The sequence below is a fragment of the Lacerta agilis genome, chromosome 17 (assembly GCF_009819535.1).
Source record: "Lacerta agilis isolate rLacAgi1 chromosome 17, rLacAgi1.pri, whole genome shotgun sequence".
Classification (NCBI taxonomy): Eukaryota; Metazoa; Chordata; class Lepidosauria; order Squamata; family Lacertidae; genus Lacerta; species Lacerta agilis.
Genome location: NC_046328.1, coordinates 18,020,110 through 18,037,625, shown reverse-complemented (window position 1 = coordinate 18,037,625; position 17,516 = coordinate 18,020,110). Strand labels below are relative to the sequence as shown.

General features: G+C 46.6%; 1 protein-coding gene across 2 annotated transcripts in view; it reads right to left on the bottom strand.

Annotated features, from left to right (window-relative positions):
* Positions 1-15,890: 15,890 nt before the first annotated feature.
* Positions 15,891-17,516, bottom strand: part of CABP7 (calcium binding protein 7) — a 51,081-nt gene continuing 49,455 nt past the window's right edge. For both annotated transcript variants that reach the window (XM_033136026.1, XM_033136027.1), the window contains one exon: positions 15,891-17,286. In XM_033136026.1, the coding sequence (XP_032991917.1) occupies positions 17,159-17,286 (128 nt within the window). In that variant the 3' untranslated portion in view covers positions 15,891-17,158. The remainder of the gene's footprint in view (positions 17,287-17,516) is intronic.

Here is a 17,516-nt window from a genome sequence, read left to right as displayed (position 1 = left end):
AGTGTCCAGACTTGCATTGTTTGACTTCCTTCTCTTTGCTGACTAGTTTTGGGGACCGCCAAGAGTTTTAACCCCTGTGACATTGCACATGCCCAGCGTTGTGTTTAAGATTTGGCTCTTGGCTGCTATGCATACGCTGTTGTTTGTGTGCCAGGGATCTGCAGCTGGTGTGGGCACTGCGCTTGGTGTGCTGATGGCAAGGCTGAGGACAGGGCTGGCATCATGGGGCACCTGTCAAGGGAGCCTCCAGAGGCAGCAGAGAGCTGGCTGGGGTGGAGGAAGGCACCTGGGATGCTGAGAGTACCCAACACCGCCCGAAGAGCCCAGAGACTTTCTGTGGGAGTGACAGGCAGGGAGAGAGTTCCTGCAGGGTCCCAACACCAATTCAGCAGTTCAAAGACAGAGGGGGAAACGGTAGTTCCGTTGCCCCAATTATGTAGGGGGCTCAAACAGAAAGAGGAAAGGAGGAGACTGGGGGGTCCCCAGGCTTTTTTGTTGGAGGCGCCACCGGAAAGCGCCACTTCCAGAATCTGAGAGTGACTAAGGCAGTCATGGAAATTTGGAGCTCTGTCTTGTACATATCTGAATAATAAAACTGATGTAAGTATACAGAGCCTGAGTCATCGCCTTTTACTCGTGAAGAGCACCACGAATCTTTAGAGTGCCGCACAATTTAAAAGCCCTCGTTGCAGAGCAGCGATGGGAGATCTGTGGCCCTTGTTTGTTTGTTTTTTTTGCTGGACTTTGCACCTGCCATCATCATTGGCCTGACTTGCCAATTGGGTCCAATCTACTGGGAGAGCAGGGCTTGCTCTGAGGATCTTAAAAACCAGGTAGGTTCATAAAGGCAAAGAGCCAGGCCTTTCAGTAACCGGGTCCCAGATCATTTAGGGCTCTGAAGGGAAAAGCCAGCATAAGAAAGCATGCCCTGAAGCTGGAGCCAAATTGGTAACCAACGTAGCCACTGTAGGGAAAGTGCTTCGTGATCCCAAGCGCCTTGCTCCCATGCCAGCATCCTGGTGTTTTGAACCATTTGAGATTTCTACAGTGTCTTCAAGGGCAGTCCCATTGTGAGAGTATTACGCTAACCTTGTCTGGATGGCGACAACGCCTGCGTGACTGAAGCCTTGGAGGATCGTGGATCTAGTGCAAATATCTCTTGTCCCTGTAATTGCATTGAGCTGTCTAAAACCACAATAAGGCTACTAAGAAATGGCACGCTGGAAGAAGGTGAATGTCAGGGGCTGGATTGAGGAAGAATGGTGGAGGCCGCCCCCGCTCTTCCTGAACCTTCCTGAAAACAGGACAGTATAGATTTAGAACAGTGGTTTGCAGAAGGGCATAGTTCAGAGGCTGCAGAGGGGAGAAGCTGGAAAATATTGGGAGAGGAACAGCGGGAAGAAGAAGCACCAGGGGAGAGACAGCTGACAGACTCACATGTCTTCAGAAAGCATTCCTGACCCCCCATCTCCCGAGACCAGGCAGGCATTGAGAGTAGTAGAACAGAAAGCTCAGAGGCAGAAAGCCCAAATCAGCTGACACAAGGACGGCGTAGAATAGGAGAGGCAGAGGGGGTGGGACTTTACTCGGAGCAACACCATTATCTAAGAGAGACTGCATTCCTTCATCTCAATATTGAATGAAGTACTTGGTAAGAACTCATGTTTATCTGCTTCTTGGCTGGCCACTGTGGGAAGGGATCGGATTCCCCCCGAAGCCTGACATGCGAACCAGTGCAAGCATTGTTTAGAATGCGGACTAGGACCCTCAATAGATCAGGAGTCATGGACTGGCTGAATGCGTAGAGGACGTGGTGGGTAGGCACCAGCGGGCAGGCCCCAAAGGAAAACCCCAGGGGAAGAAGGGCTCAGAGCCAGGGAAAGAAGGTGGGGTATAAATGCAATTTAAAAACAGAGTGAAGGTGTCTCCCTCCAAGTGTGGTTCTAATATAATACATAGATGCCTGCTGGCAACAGGTTTTGATCTAACCAGTGGTGGCCAACTTGGCCCTCCAGCTGTTTTTGGGACTACAATTCCCATCATCCCTGGCCACTGGTCCTGTTAGCTAGGGATGATGGGAGTTGTAATCCAAAAACAGCTGGAGGGCCAAGTTTGGCCACCATTGATCTAAAAACACACACACACACACACACACACAGAGAGAGAGAGAGAGAGAGAGAGAGAGAGAGAGAGAGAGAGAGAGAGAGACGTGATTCTGTGTCTAGAGAAGAAGCCATTGCAAGGGGACAGAAGAAGCTCTATGGTGATCTCATCAAACTCCGAAGCCATTGAGTTGTGTGAGCATAGCCCCAGAGCTCACAGCTTACCTGTAGGGAGTCATAAATTACCAGCTTTTTATAGCCTTGTATTCTTCTTATTTTTTAAAACAGTGCTGTGAGTAGGAAGCCGTAATGGCCCAATGCATCATCGATGTGCCAGCTGTTAGGGGTGAACTTGTTAAAGAGTGCCATCGGAAAGGAGCTGTCCCATTGGCTGGGGGAACTGCAGGCAGCGTGTGCCCCAGTGTGGTATTAATTCAGCACATATAGCCTATTAACCAGAGGTGCCTGGATGGAGGGCCAGAGATCATAGGGTGGTTGCTGGGGGGCCTGGAGACAGCTTGATGGGTCATCACCCACAGCCTATCGCTCTAGATTGCTCCCAGCTGTTGCCTTCCATTAAGAGCTTGTTAAAATGCATTGCACTTTTTCCTCCACATTCATGCCCTCCTCGCTTTCATTCAGCTTCTCCGTGCCAGTAGTCACTGGCACAGTTGTGGTGGGACTCTGAATAGGGAGGGAGGGAGGGTTAGTGGTACTAATGAAATGAAGCCTCCGTGTGAAAGCATCACTCCACTCAGATGGGTTTGCCAGCTGGTTCATTCCTCTTCTCTACAAATAGGAAGAGGCTTTTCACCTGAATCTGCTAAAACGAAGGGGAAAGACTTCATTTTAAACGGGAGTTTGCAAGCAACCCTCTTCCTGAATCAGAGAGGAGGTTGCATGGGATCCTGCCAAACTGAGCAGGATTTAACCCCCCCTAAAGGTAAAGGGACCCCTGACCGTTAGGTCCAGTCGGGGACGACTCTGGGGTTGCGGCGCTCATCTCACGTTACTGGCCGAAGGAGCCGGTGTACAGCTTCCGGGTCATGTGGCCAGCATGACTAAGCCACTTCTGACGAACCAGAGCAGTGCACGGAAACACCATTTACCTTCCCGCCAGAGCAGTACCTACCGGTATTTATCTATTTTCACTTCATGCTTTCGAACTGCTAGGTGGGCAGGAGCTGGGACCGAGCAACGGGAGCTCACCCCGTCGCAGGGATTCAAACTGCCAACCTTCTGATCAGCAAGCCCAAGAGGCTGAGTGGTTTAACCCCTACACACACACAAACCACACATCAGCCGACTTGCTGGGGACTGAATCCTGCTGCTTTTGATTGCACACCCCTATTCCCTACTGAGAACAGGTGTCAACACAGGATTGAACCCCCACCAACCTGCCCATCAGCTGGCATCACAAACTGGGGGGTGGGGATGGACTTACTGGCTGAACTGGACTCCTTTGCAGGTCCAGGAATGGCCTGTGGGCTGGAGATTCCTCACCCTTGCAATATCTTATCTTTCTCAGGGCGCTATTGGGTTCATGAGCCTGAGACCAGCATTAAATTTTGGAATCTGTTGGCTTCCTGTGCCCTAGTCCCTTTGCTGAGCACCCCTGAAGCAGAGAGTTGAAATCACAGAACTGCAGAGTTGGAACAGATCCTCCTGCAGGATGGTTGCATTATCTGTAGATGGCAAAGGATCATAGAAGCATAGAGTTGGAAAGGGTCCAAAGGATCATCTAGTCCAACCCCCTGCAAGGATCCCTGGCAAATGGACACCCAAGCTCTGTTTAAAAACCTGCAATGGTTCAGTTGAGCAAGGATCCATTGCAGGTTTTTAAACAGAGCTTGGGTGTCCATCTGCCACAGTTAAAAAGTGAAGTAATTACATATCTAAAGTACCACTGCCCTTAACTGATGTGCTCTTCTACTGCAGTTTGTGGACTGGGATATGAATAGATTTTCTTTATGTAAAGTCCCGTTGATCCAGATGCCTTCTAATGTACTTTGAATCCGACCACGTCTGCTCAATGCCTTACTGTTTGTTCTATTACAAGAAATGTTTGCATAATCTTGTTGTTTTTTCACCCTTGAAAGTGCCTAATAGATATCTATATTTCTACTCAGTACAATGTTGTGCTTGAATTTCAAGTATTATAAATAATATTCCACCCCTCTTCTCTGCACTGACAGTGCCTAGATGGAATTGAGAATTGCCTCTGAGCATTTATTTGCCTTAACAATTTTTATACTAGACTGTCTACTGATCCAGTTTACAAGCACAGTCTGAATGCTGTGTCTGATAACTTTAAGAAATATGATTGTGTTCCTTAAATCTGAAATAAAATTATTTTCTTCTTAAAAAACACACACCTGCAATGAAGGAGAACCCACCACCTTCTGAAGGAGTCTGTTGCACTGTCGAATGGCTCTTGCTGTCAAAAAGTTCTTCCTGATGTTGAGTGGCAATCTCCTTATCCTTTGAAGCCATTGGTTCAGGTCCTCCCTTCCGGAACATCAGAAAACAAGCTTGCTCCACCTTCCATGGGACAGCCCTTCAGATGATTGAAGTCCGCTATAGTATCGCTTCTCAGTTTCCTCTTTTCCAGGCTAAACATACCCAATTCCTTCAACTGTTCCTAATGAGGCTTGAGTTTCCAGACCCTTGATCATCTTGGTCGCCCTCCTCTGCACACCTTCCAGCTTGTCAATATCCTTAAACAATGATGCCCAGAAATGAGCAGAGGACTCCAGGTGAGGTCTAACCAAGGCAGAATAAAGTGGTACCTCAGTTTAAGAACAGCCATGTTTACGAACTATTTGGTATAAGAACTCCGCAAAACTGGAAGAAGAAGAAGAAGAGGAGGAGTTTGGATTTGATATCCTGCTTTTCACTACCCGAAGGAGTCTCAAAGCGGCTAACATTCTCCTTTCCCTTCCTCCCCCACAACAAACACTCTGTGAGGTGAGTGGGGCTGAGAGACTTCAGAGAAGTGTGACTAGCCCAAGGTCACCCAGCAGCTGCATGTGGAGGAGCGGAGACGCGAACCCGGTTCCCCAGATTACGAGTCTACCGCTCTTAACCACTACACCACACTGGCTCTCAAGTCGGGTTCCAGTTAGGAAACTTTACCTCGGTCTACAAATGGAAGCCGAACGGTGGAAGGGCACTGGTGGTGTGAGGCCTCATTAGGGAAAGCACGCCTCGGTTTAAGAACGGCTTTGGTTTCAGAACGGACTTCCAGAACGGATTAAGTTCGTAAACCAAGGTACCACTGTAGAGTGGTACAATTACTTCCCTTGATCTGGACGCTGTACTTGTGTTGCTGCAGCAAAGAATTGTGTTACCTTTTTCAAAGCTATTTTTGCTGCTGCATCACAGTGTCTTGTTATCATCAATCTATTTGGACACATAGACTGCTTATATTAATATGTAGGTTTAAATTAGAATTGATGTGTTGTTCTTATTGCTAATGTGATGTGATGCTGCTGCTGTTTTTCTTTCTGGTTTGTGTGTGCGTGCGTGTGTCCTGCAAGGCATAATTCAGTGTTCGCACAGAACTCCAGTTACTGACACCCCCCCCCCCCCCAGCCTCCTTTTGTAAACGATTGCAGAGTGACAGCTTTGGAAAAGCTTTTTTCCTTTAGCAAATTTGTGTGTCATTTACCATGTCTGATATGCACTTAAGCTTCCTGAACTGGGCTTGGGAGGGGGTGGGGGAGATACAAATGTACAGATCTATAACTCTTATCATAGCAACAGGAAATTGGAGACAAGCAAAGCAAATCAGGCACTTAAAAAAAAAAAGGAAGAAGAAGACCAGAAAATCCATTGATCAGAAATAGGCATCTTGAGCATGGCCAATCCTGTCAAGTAAGAAGAAGAAAAAGGGGCTGGAGAAGAGCCATAGCTCAGTGGTCAGAGCATCTGCTTTGCATGCAGAAGCTCCCAGGTTCAATCCCTGGCATCTCCAAGTAGCGATGGAAGAGAGTCCTGTCTGAAATCCTGGAGTTCCACTGCCAGTTCACGTAGCTAGAAGGGCCAATGATCTGACTCAATACAGTGTTACCTTGGTTCTCAAATGTCTTGGTACTCAAACAACTTGGAACCCAAACGCTGCAAACCCAGAAGTAAGTGTTCCGGTTTGCGAACTTTTTTCAGAAGCTGAACGTGCTCTGTTTTGAATGTTACACTTCCAATTTGAGTGCCACACTTCCGTTTTGAGTGTTACGCTCTCTGTTTTTGCTATTTATTTTGCGTTTTTGTTTTTGCGGCTCTATTTTGTTTTGTTTTTGTGACTGTGCGGAACCCAGTTCAGCTACTGATTGATTGGTTGTGTGACTGCAGTACATTGTTTATTGCTTTCATTTTATGGATCAATGGTCTCGTTAGATAGTAAAATCCATGCTAAATCGCTGTTTTAGGGGTTGTTTTTAAAAGTCTGGAATGGATTAATGCATTTTGCAATACTTTCTATGGGAAAGCACGCCTTGGTTTTGGAACGCTTTGGTTTTGGAATGGATTTCCGGAACGGATTAAGTTTGAGAACCAAGATACCACTGTATAAGGCAACTTCCTATGGATATCCTCATGCAATGCATCCTTATTGAACCTCTATTAAGCAGGGTGTCTAAATCACAGATGGGCAAATCTGTCAATTTCACTTCCTCATTTTTCCATTAGTCTTCCACATCAATTTGAGATTAAAAAAAAAAATTCATCAGGAGAATTCATCAGTATTTTAAGGTGATTTTCTCTTAATATACCCATTTTATGGAACTTTGCCTAATACACTCCCCCCCATCAGTTTCCCTTACCTTTTTTGTCTGTTGCTTTCACTAACATATGCACTTTTATGCATGCTTCACCCTCGTACAGTGGTACCCTGGGTTACATACGCGATCCATTCCGAGTTGTGGTACGTAATGCGTGTGTGCGTATCACAAACGCAAAATAACCCCCCCAAACTGGAAGAGTGCTTCTGTGCATGTGCGAAGTGCGCAGAACGCTTCTGCGCATCGGGGGGGGGTCATGCGTAGGTTGCGCGCACTCCGGAAACACTTCCGAGTTGCAGGCATTCGCAACTCGAACGTCTGCAATGTGGGGTGTGTATAACGTGGGGTACCACTGTACATGCATTTTTGAATGCATAACTTGGCTGGAGAACTCCACTGCGCAATTCAGATTAGGGTGAATCTGGGAAGATGGCTGTTTCCCCTGTATCATTTCAGGAAGTGCAGATGAGTCAGGTTCCCCTTTAAATGTGCGCTGAACCAAATTTCTCCTCCGCCCCTAGTCTAAACTGAGAATTCTCATTCATTATGGCATGGTCTACAAGATCAAATCCTGGCTTCATAAGCTTTTTGCAACCATATCCAACCCTCTTTGTTTCTCTAAACCAGGAAGCCATAGGCAACGGGTGAACCAGGAATTATGTTTAATGGCTTCCTAACAACATGGGATCTGGAAACCTATTTTAAACCACAGCTTCATTACCTAGCTTGCTTGGAAGCCGTTAACCATAGTTTCCTGGTTCATGGAAAGCTACGGCTGATTGCAGCTTTCTGGCTTCTTTTGCCATATGAAGGGAAGAGGCAAATGGGAGTGCATGGTTAAACTCTGGAACTCGCTGCCACAAGAGACTGGTGACCACAAACTAGGATGGCTTTAAAAGAGAACTGGACACATTCATGGAGGAGAAGCCTATCAATGGCTACTAGCTCTGATGACCACGCTCTGTCTCCATGGTTGGAGGCAGTAATGCTTTTAAATATCAGTTGCTGGAAACCACAGAAGATGAGAGCAAGGATGACAGCAGCAATAAGAGATATACAAAAACAGAAAGCAAAAGCAGAATGGAAATATGTGGAAGAATATTTTGAAAAAGAAGGATTCAAAACGGAACTAATGATTTGCTTAGATTAAGTTACGCAAGTGGGAGATTTAAATTATATACATATATATATTGTTGCCATTTTTTTTGTTCGTTTGTAAGAATGAGAGTAACTAAATTATTAGTTAGAGTAATGAAATGAGTATTGAAGTCATATTTTAAATTTGATGTATAATTTGGAAGAAAGTATTGTTAATTTATGTTTATTATTTGTGTGATGCAAGATTTAATGTTTTGTTGTGTTTTATGTTTGAAATCCTTTTTTTAAAGAAACATAAATTTAATAAAGACTTATTTTAATTAAAAAAAGAGAGAGAGAGAGAGAGTGCTCTTGTGGTTGTGTTTCTACTTGCAGGTTTCTTGCAGATATCTGGGTGGCCACTGCGAGAACAGGTTGGGCCATTGGCTTGACCCAGCAGTCTCTTCTTATATTCTCATGGAAGGAAAGGGGGCTATGGGTGAAAGCATTGGACCTGGCATTTGATCCGCTGGATGTGGTCGCTTCCTTTGCTTTCCCATTGGATCCCTGCAGTACGGTCGAGGCATTGCATTTCTGCCGTTAGTGGGAAGTGGAGCTGAAATGAAGGTTCCATACCATCCCAGCAATGTCTCTTCCTTTCGGCCGACTTCCAAGTTATAGTGTTTCTTTGGAAATAAGTCCCTTTCAGCAAAGGTTTGCTGGAATGTTGAATAAAAAGTTGCTCCCTTGTAGTCAGGCCAGTTAAGAGACTGTTGAAGGTAACTCCTCTGTTCATCAGAGAGCAATAAAACAAGCCGGACCTGGAAACAGGAAACTTTAAATTAAAGGCACAGGAGGCCCTACAAGTCTCAACAACACTTTGCCCGCCCCACATTAGATGGGTGGATGTTGCAATTGTGATTTTGTTGAAGAAAAAGCACACACACACACAAAAATCAGATTTGGGGCAAAAAACACACAAGGAAGGACAAGACAGGGAATGCTGGATTTGAACAACTAATGGTGACTGGGTCAGGAACAAGGAAATCTGGGAAAGATGGCAATTCCAGAGAACAGAGGGAGCATGAAAGAAGCCTGGGTCATTCTCCAGATTTCTAAGGTTGCAGATTCGGAGGAAAAGCAAACCCAGCTTAATTCATATTCTGAATTAAACGGTGCCTCCCGTGTGGTGGGAGGCCTAGGACTTGAAAGGGCTGGGGGAGGACATCTGCAGATAGAGTGCTGGGGGATTTGCTAACGACTCTTGGAGTTTACCCCATTCTTATTTATTATTTTAATCTGTTTCCTATTAAAAATTCATAATTTGGGGGACTAAGGGAGGATCATCCATTAGGTAAGTGTCAGAGACTTCTGCCTAGAATGCAGGCGGAAATGATCTCGAGAAAGTATTTTACGTAAACGAGGCATCGTTTTCATTAGTGACACATTTCACATCCCTCTTTGCAGAGCTGGAATTATAGCTGAGCACAACGTTATGGCAAAGACACAGGGGTATGCGTTCTCTGATCCTGGTCGCACGGTCAAATTGCCCTGTCTCCAACAAGTCAAAGCTAATATCAGCTGCAGCATTTAAGAGAATTGAGTTAAATCTGCGCTCACTGTGCCTTGCGGAATTTAGCATGTCCTTAAAGTTAAGTGAGGCTTTAACAGGCTTTGCTGCTGTGGGATGAAACACTTTATCTGGTTATAGCTGTACAAGGTAAGAGAATATTTTCTCTACAGCAGTCTTCCCAAACATGGATGATAATTCCCATCAACCCCAGCAAAATATGGTCATGCTGGTTTTGGCTGATGGGAGCTGTAGTCCAAAACATATGAAGGGAATCAGGTTGAGTTAATATAGGTTAATGCCCTGAGCTGAACTTGTCTGGAAGTCCACAGGCAGGCTGGTAGTTTAAGCACCATGGAGAGCTCCAAGCAAGCAAGTTGCTCCAGGAATATCTGGAGCTCTTCTTCTCAGTTCTGATTGAAATTGGTTTTTTTTGGGGGGGGGGGTGCATCAAAATGCAGTATTTAATATGGTCATGCTTGCAGGGGCTTATTGGAGCTGCAGTCCCAAATCCTGACTTGACTTGGATTGGGAGCCCACAGGGCACCAGATAGGCTGGTAGTTTCAGCAGCACACAGAGGGCACAGGGCTGATTACTTGGAGAGCTCCAAGTGAGTAAGTTGCCCCAGGAATATCTACAGCTCTTTTCCTCATTTTGGATCAAAGTTGGTGTTTGGGGGAAATGCATCAAAATGCAGCACAGTGGTACCTCGGGTTAAGAACTTAATTCGTTCTGGAGGTCTGTTCTTAACGTGAAACTGTTCTTAACCCGAGGTACCACTTGAGCTAATGGGGCCTCCTGCTGCCGCCATGCCGCCGCCGCACAATTTCTGAAGCAAAGTTCTTAACCCGAGGTACTATTTCTGGGTTAGCTTCGTCTGTAACCTGAAGTGTCTGTAACCTGAAGCATCTGTAACCCGAGGTACCACTGTATTTCATAAGAAATGACAGGATAGATGTAGATTGTTGCTAACACCACCTCTACACCGCCTCCGAAACCTGCAATGGAAGCTCACAGGATGCAAAGCAAATGGGTGTGTGTACACAGCCTTAGATTAGAAGCCAGGGATTGTCCTGTTCATTATTAATATTGTGTCAACCATTTCAAGGCCTACAGGCCCATCTAATCCAGTATCCTGTTCTCACAGTGACCACCTTGAGAAACCTACAAGCAGGATTCAAGTGCAAAAGAACTCCCCTTTTCTGTGGATTTCAGCAACTGGTATCCAAAAGCATTACTGCCTCCAACTGTGGGGGCAGAGCATAGTCACGATGGCTACAGCCATTACTTGCCTTCTCCTCCATGCACATGTCCAATTCTCATTTAAAGCCATCCAGGTTGGTGGCTATCACTGCCTCTTGTGGGAGTGAGTTCCATAGTTTAACCATGTGCTGCATGAATGGCTCTTACAGGACTGCACAGAGAGGTGCAATATGTTTTGGCAGCACAAAGAGACACATTCTGCATTGTCATGCATGTGCACACACAAACGCGCACACACAGGGTCTTGGAAAAGAGCAGCTACCACCTCCCAGTGAGAGCCAGTGTGGTGTAGTGGTTAAGAGCGGTAGACTCATAATCTGGGGAACCGGGTTCGCGTCTCTGCTCCTCCACATGCAGCTGCTGGGTGACCTTGGGCTAGTCACACTTCTCTGAAGTCTCTCAGCCCTACTTACCTCACAGAGTGTTTGTTTTGGGGGAGGAAGGGAAAGGAGAATGTTAGCCGCTTTGAGACTCCTTCGGGTAGTGAAAAGCGGGATATCAAATCCAAACTCTTCTTCTTCTCCCTCGCCACACATAACCTGCCCATCAAATTGACAGGCATCCCCCCCCCCAAGAAAAACAACCGTAAGGACTGTTGTCACCAGCATGCAAAAATTATGGTTAATAATGCACAGCAGGCTGAATTGTTTAATCTATACTTAAAAAAACAAACAGCAACCAAGAGCTCTTTATTTAGAAATTAGCAGTATGATTTATGCCTTTTATTATAAATGATGGCGAGCAATTCCCTCTTTGATTGTAACAATGGAACATATTCGCTCTGTCAGAAGCATTGCAAACAGAACCAAGACTCTTTTTTTTAAAAAAATAAACACCCTCCGGCTTACATTTTTGAATAAATTCTGAGAATGCGCATATTATTTTGAACACCTTGGCGAATTGCTCCAGCAGGGTTTTTGTCATGGCAACTTTTAGTTCAGCCTTCCCCAACCTGGGGCCCTCCGGATGTGTTGACTACAACACCCACCATCCCATGCTACCTGTCCTTGACCCAGATCACAGGGGACCGTAGCTCACTGGCAGAGCATCTACCTGCAGAAGATCCAAAGCAGAAGCACCAGCCTCTCCAAGTAGGGCTGGGAATGTCCTCTGCCTAATACCCCGGAAAGCTCCTCGCAGTCAGTGTAGACAACCAGAACTAGATGGACCAAACTTCTGACTCAGTATAGTGATGGAAACATAGCTCAGGGATACAGCTTCTGATCTGCATGCAGGAGACTCCAAGTTCAATCTCCAGTTAGGGCTGGGACATTATTACTCACTCCTTGCCATCATTACTTACTCCATGTCTTCCACCTCACTCTGCCCAATGGAGGGTCCCGCCTAGCAGACTGAGACTGCTAATTGCTGGATGCAAGTCCTCCCTCTATTCTCACCATGATTGGATTATTTTTTTAACCCTTATAGAAAGGGCAAAGTCAGATATGGAAGTAAATGTGTGCACTTAATGTGTCTGGTTCCCCCCCCCCCCTCACACGCACAAAAAAGCACTTGCAGTGGTGGAGAGAGCAGGATCAAGATTACAACACACACAAAGGTTTGAAAACAACAACCCTAAACTCTTCCTCTTCCCCGCCAAAAAGTGCCCCCCCCCAAGCACTAACACCTGTTAGCTCAAAGAGAGAAGCTTCTGTAGCTAGTTTCTGGCATCTGGATGCACAGATCCTTCCGGGTGCTCAGCACTTTCTGTTGGCTGTGTGCATAGGTTTCAGAAGAATGTGTGACAGTTAAAATCCTCAAGTACATCTCGTGGTTTTCCCTTTATCGGGAGTGGTCTCACAAATTACTAAAAGGCAGGTCTTTAGAAAAAGATGCTGGTAGATGCCAGCTGCCACCAGGTGGGGTCGCCTTTGCCATCTGAAACTGGCCAGAGAGAATTCTGGTGTGGTTTTGCTATTGTACCAGCCCCAAATGGAAAGCTATACCTGAACATTCAGGCCAATAGCATTTATTGGGTGTGAGAGTGCGGGGGTGGGGGGGGTTGCCAAGGAAAGTGCATATATATAGTGCAGTCCACACCTCATTCTGGGTTCCGTCCTTTTTTTGATCCCAAGTCCCAGATAAAAAACCAGGACAGGTTTTTGACATCCCAATTCTGCCAAATCGCTTCCTTTCCTCCTCACCCTAATAAAACAAATGATTGACCATGGAAGAAGCTCTATACTATTCTTCACCAACCTGGTGCCCTCCAGAAGTTCTGGACTATGATCCCCATTAGCCTCAGCCAGCACAGCTGAGGCTGATGGGAGTTGTAGTCCAAAACATCTGGAAGGGGGACAAGGTTGGCAAAACCTGCTTTCCAGGTAGCTAGCATGTAACCCTTTGGATGTCGTTGGACTTCAACTCCCATCAGCCTCAGCGAGCATAGCTAGTTGTCAAGGATGATGGGAGTTTTAACCCAACAGACCTTAGAGGGCACCACATTGACTACTACACCAGTATCTCCTATGCTAGCTTATTTGGCAATAGCTCATCTGTTTATTTAAAAGCAGAGGGGGTGGTTTTGTTCTTTCGGTTAAATATGTGGGGGGGAAAAACATACTGGTCTTACAATATATTATCAACACAAGGAAAGCCCTGCTGGATCAGGCCAATGGCCCATCTAGTCCAATGTTCTGTTCTCACAAAGACCAACTGAATCTCCATGGGAAGCCGATAGTGGTTAGAGTGTCAGACTACGACTAGGGAGACCAGGGTTCAAATCCCCACTTGGCCATGAAGCTCACAGGGTGACCTTGGACCAGTAACTGCCTCTCAGCCTAGCCTACCTCATGCGGTTGTTGTGGGGATTAAATGAGGAGGGGGGGGGAAACCGTCTATGTCATCTTGAGCTCTCTGGAGAAAATGTTGGGATATAAATGAAATGAATAAGATATAAATGATAATATACCTGAGTGAAAGAGAACATTCCACACTTCTGAGCCCCAGCAAACTGGCATTCAGAGGCATATACCCTCCAACACCGGAGGCAGATCATAGTCATCTTAGCTAGTAGCCCCCGACACCCCTCTCCTCCACCAATCTGCCCAATCCTCTTTTAAACCCATCCAGTTGGCGGCCATCATTGCCTCCTGTGGTTTAACTATGCACTGCATGAAGAAGTTATTTCATTGGTCTGTCCTGAACCTTCCAACATTCAGCTTCATGGGATTTCTACAAGTTCCAGCGTCATGAGAGAGGGAGGAAAAACCTTTCTCTCTCTCCGCTTTCTCCTTCCTATGCATACTTTTTTATAAACCTCTACGATGTTGCCTCTGATTCGCCTTTTCAAAGCGGGTGGCTGGAGTGCTTCATTCACATAATCAGCTACTGGCCATTCAGGCACATTCACTAGCTTCCCCCTAAAAACAGCCAATGCACACTTGCCAACAAAAAAACCGAACATGTGAAAACTCCATAGAAAACCATGATACAGGTTGACGCAATAGGAGGGTTCCATTTTTGGTATTATGTCTTGGGTGGCCTAGTCACCCCCTTGATGGGCGTGCACGTGTGTGAACTGGACAGGCCTAAATGCACAGGAATTCAAGGCAGATGTCCATTGCTTACTTAGGCCAGTCCCAAGAGCAGGGGAAATGTAGCTCACCAAAGAGGGCTGAGCCATCTCACCTCACCCTCAACCAGAGCTTTGATTCACAATACCGTTACTAACAATTCCATCTCTTTCTGATGTTCAGGCTACAAGTGCTGTCCCAAAGATACATGATTCATCTAGCCAGCATGTTGTCTAAACCTCAAACTGATGAGTGGATTTACACTAAAGACCCTTCAGTTTTCTGCGGCATAAAATACTCTCTGCAAAGCAGGGAATGTTCACAGGGCCATCTCTACTGGTAGGCAAGACAAGGCACCCTTGAAACATGGCACCAGCCCCTGGATGTTCCTCCTAAGACCCCCCTGGCCAATTCCTCTCTGTTGGAGGGCATTGCTGTGAATGCTACCTGTCTTGTCTTTGCTCCACTCCCTAGCCTAGCCTGCAGCTTCTGGTGTCATGGAGGGGGCACTATCTCATCAACACTTTTGCATTAAGATTCAACAGGCAGTCCAGTCATCTTTTACACATGGAATCGAGACAGGGAGTTGTATTCTGCATCAACTTAGGCAGAAAAATGTATCGGGGGATGGGGACCTGCCTGTTCAGATAGCTGTACTTCCTCAACATGCACTAAGTGGGACCACACTTGCTGGCTGTGCCCCCAGTGCCAACATGCCCCACTCTCACTGCTGCACGCATAGAATCATAGAATTGTAGAGTTGGAAGGGACCCAAGGAGTCATCTAGTCCAACCACCTGTGATGCATGGAAGGCCCTTTCTGATGAACACCAAATGCTGAGGGGTTGTGACTGGCACGTGCTTCAGTCTTGATCCTACGACCCCCTTCTCATGCACATGAGGGGTTTCTGCTGAACAGCTCTAGTGTTAGGCTGGATTAAATTTAACGTGATCCGGAGGTGCCCATAGGGATTGTTGGGTGGAAGGCAGGGAGCCCAACACTAGGGGGCGCCAGAGCCAATGGCATGCAGAGCCAGCTGATTCTAGTTTTGTCTCCATCCTCCTCCAGGCTGAGTTCTACAAGGGCAACACTGAGACTACAGAGGACGAACCTGATAGCCAGGTCTTCCCTTCCCACCCCCTCACCCCCTGCCATGGACTGGCTGATGGCAGACTGAGTTCGGTGGGGCAGTGCCCCATACTACGCTAATGTGCCAACCTCCGGGGTACTTTTCTGAGCAGAACACATTTCCAAACAAACAACAAAAAAAAAACCAAAAAAACCAACAACCCAGAAGCGGAAAAGGGCAACAGACTTGAGGAACAGGACCTGCTTAGCTTTTCTTGCAAGTTTAAGAATTGACTCACTGCAGCACAAAATACATTCATGGAAAGAAAGCATGGGAAGAGCGAAAGTCTCTTTGATCTAGCCATAGTATAACAAGAACCAACAGCTTGCAAGTTAAAAGTTGGACAAATTCAAATCAGAAATAAGGCACAATATATATAGATAGATAGATAGATATCTCTCTCTCTTTCCTTCCTTCCTTCCTTCCTCTTTTTTTTTTTTTTTTAAAACAACGACAACAACAGGGGAAATAGTTAACTGCTGGGGCAGGCTGCCCAGGAATAGCAGTGATATCTCCATCACTCAGACGTCTCCACCTCAAGACAAAACACTGTTGGAAAAGAGACCTCCCCTCTAGCCGGGTGACATTATACTGGGCTTAGCAGAAGGGAAATTTGCAGCTGGAAAGATGGCGGAGTTGGTGATGTCAGTGGTGCTCTCTGGACACCTTTTTTTTATATATATACAGGATGTGACACCGTCGTGAGTGGATGGCTCAGGGCACAAAGGAGGTGGAGACTCTTATGTCTCCTGGAACATTCTGGCCCAGCGCCCCCTTGAGGAGGAAGAAGGGATTTCCTTGCGCCTGGTGTGGCCTGCCGTAGCTCGTTCACATGCAGTGGGGAAGAGAACGGCTGCAGAGGCCACACCAAAGCGTGGTTACCCCTCTGAGCAAGCCAACCTTTGGCCGGCGTCCTCCATCTGAACAACCCCCAGGTCCACATAAAGCAGGCTCTAGTAAGCCCCTCCCTCCCAGATTTTTTTTTGGGGGGGAGGGTAGGGGGTGGGGAGAAAAAAGTGCATAGATGCCCCAAAGGGCCTGCTGGGAAGGGGGGGAGGTCGGATGAAAATACAAACAGCAAGTGATTCGTGTCCAGCCCTTGGAGTGTTTAATGTTCATGCAGCGCCTGAATCTCGGATTGGAAAATCCTGACGCAAGTGTATTGCTTAACTGATTATTCAGTTTATCATAAATATATATGTATATTATATATAATAATAAGAATAATAATAATTTCATATATATATATATATATTTGTAGGAGTCTAATATCTGGTTATAAAAGCACACGGTATTGCATCACTCAGATTTTGGGAGGTGGGGTGGGGTCTCCATGCACGTCGACATGCTTTTAAAGTTGAGTTTAAAAGTTCCACCGTGGGGAGGGGGTGGTTCCAGGGACTCCCTAGCCGGACTGAGCTGGACCCACCCCAGGGGGAGACCATGCTATCTGCTGAGAGAAGACAGCAGCATCTCTGGTAAGGAGGGGGAGCCCCCCTCCAAATACAGGAGGGAGGGGAGGTGAGTTTATGGGTGTGTGTGTGTGCTGGAGGCTTGCCGTGGAGGAATCACAATTCCCCCCACCCCACCCCTGGCCCTCGTGGCTATAGGTATTTATAGATATGTATAGCTTGTTTTCTCCATTTGTTCTTCAAGGAAGTCCATCTCTCCAATTATCCGTCCATCCGTCCATCCATCCATCCATCCATCCTTCCAGCTGTGGCTACTTCATCCCGCTTCGCAGCACCTGGTTGGCAGCAATCAACATGACACTGATGATAAACGCAATGGCAAAGGCGCAGATTAGGCTTTTGCGGACGCACGTCTGTCTGATCTGTTGGTTTGAGCAGGCTGAGGAAGAGGGAGCAAAGGTGAGGAGGAGAGGGACAGGGAGAGGAGGAGGAGGAGGAGGAGGAGGAAGAGGAGGAGGAGGAGGAGGAGGAGGATGGTTTGAAGCGAGAATGAGAAAAGAGAGAGCACAGAGGTCAGTGTCATAACTTTGGGATGGCGGCAGAGAAAGGATAGCTGCTCAGCTTAAAGATTCTCTAGCCCAGGGGTCAGCAACCTTTTTCAGCCGGGGG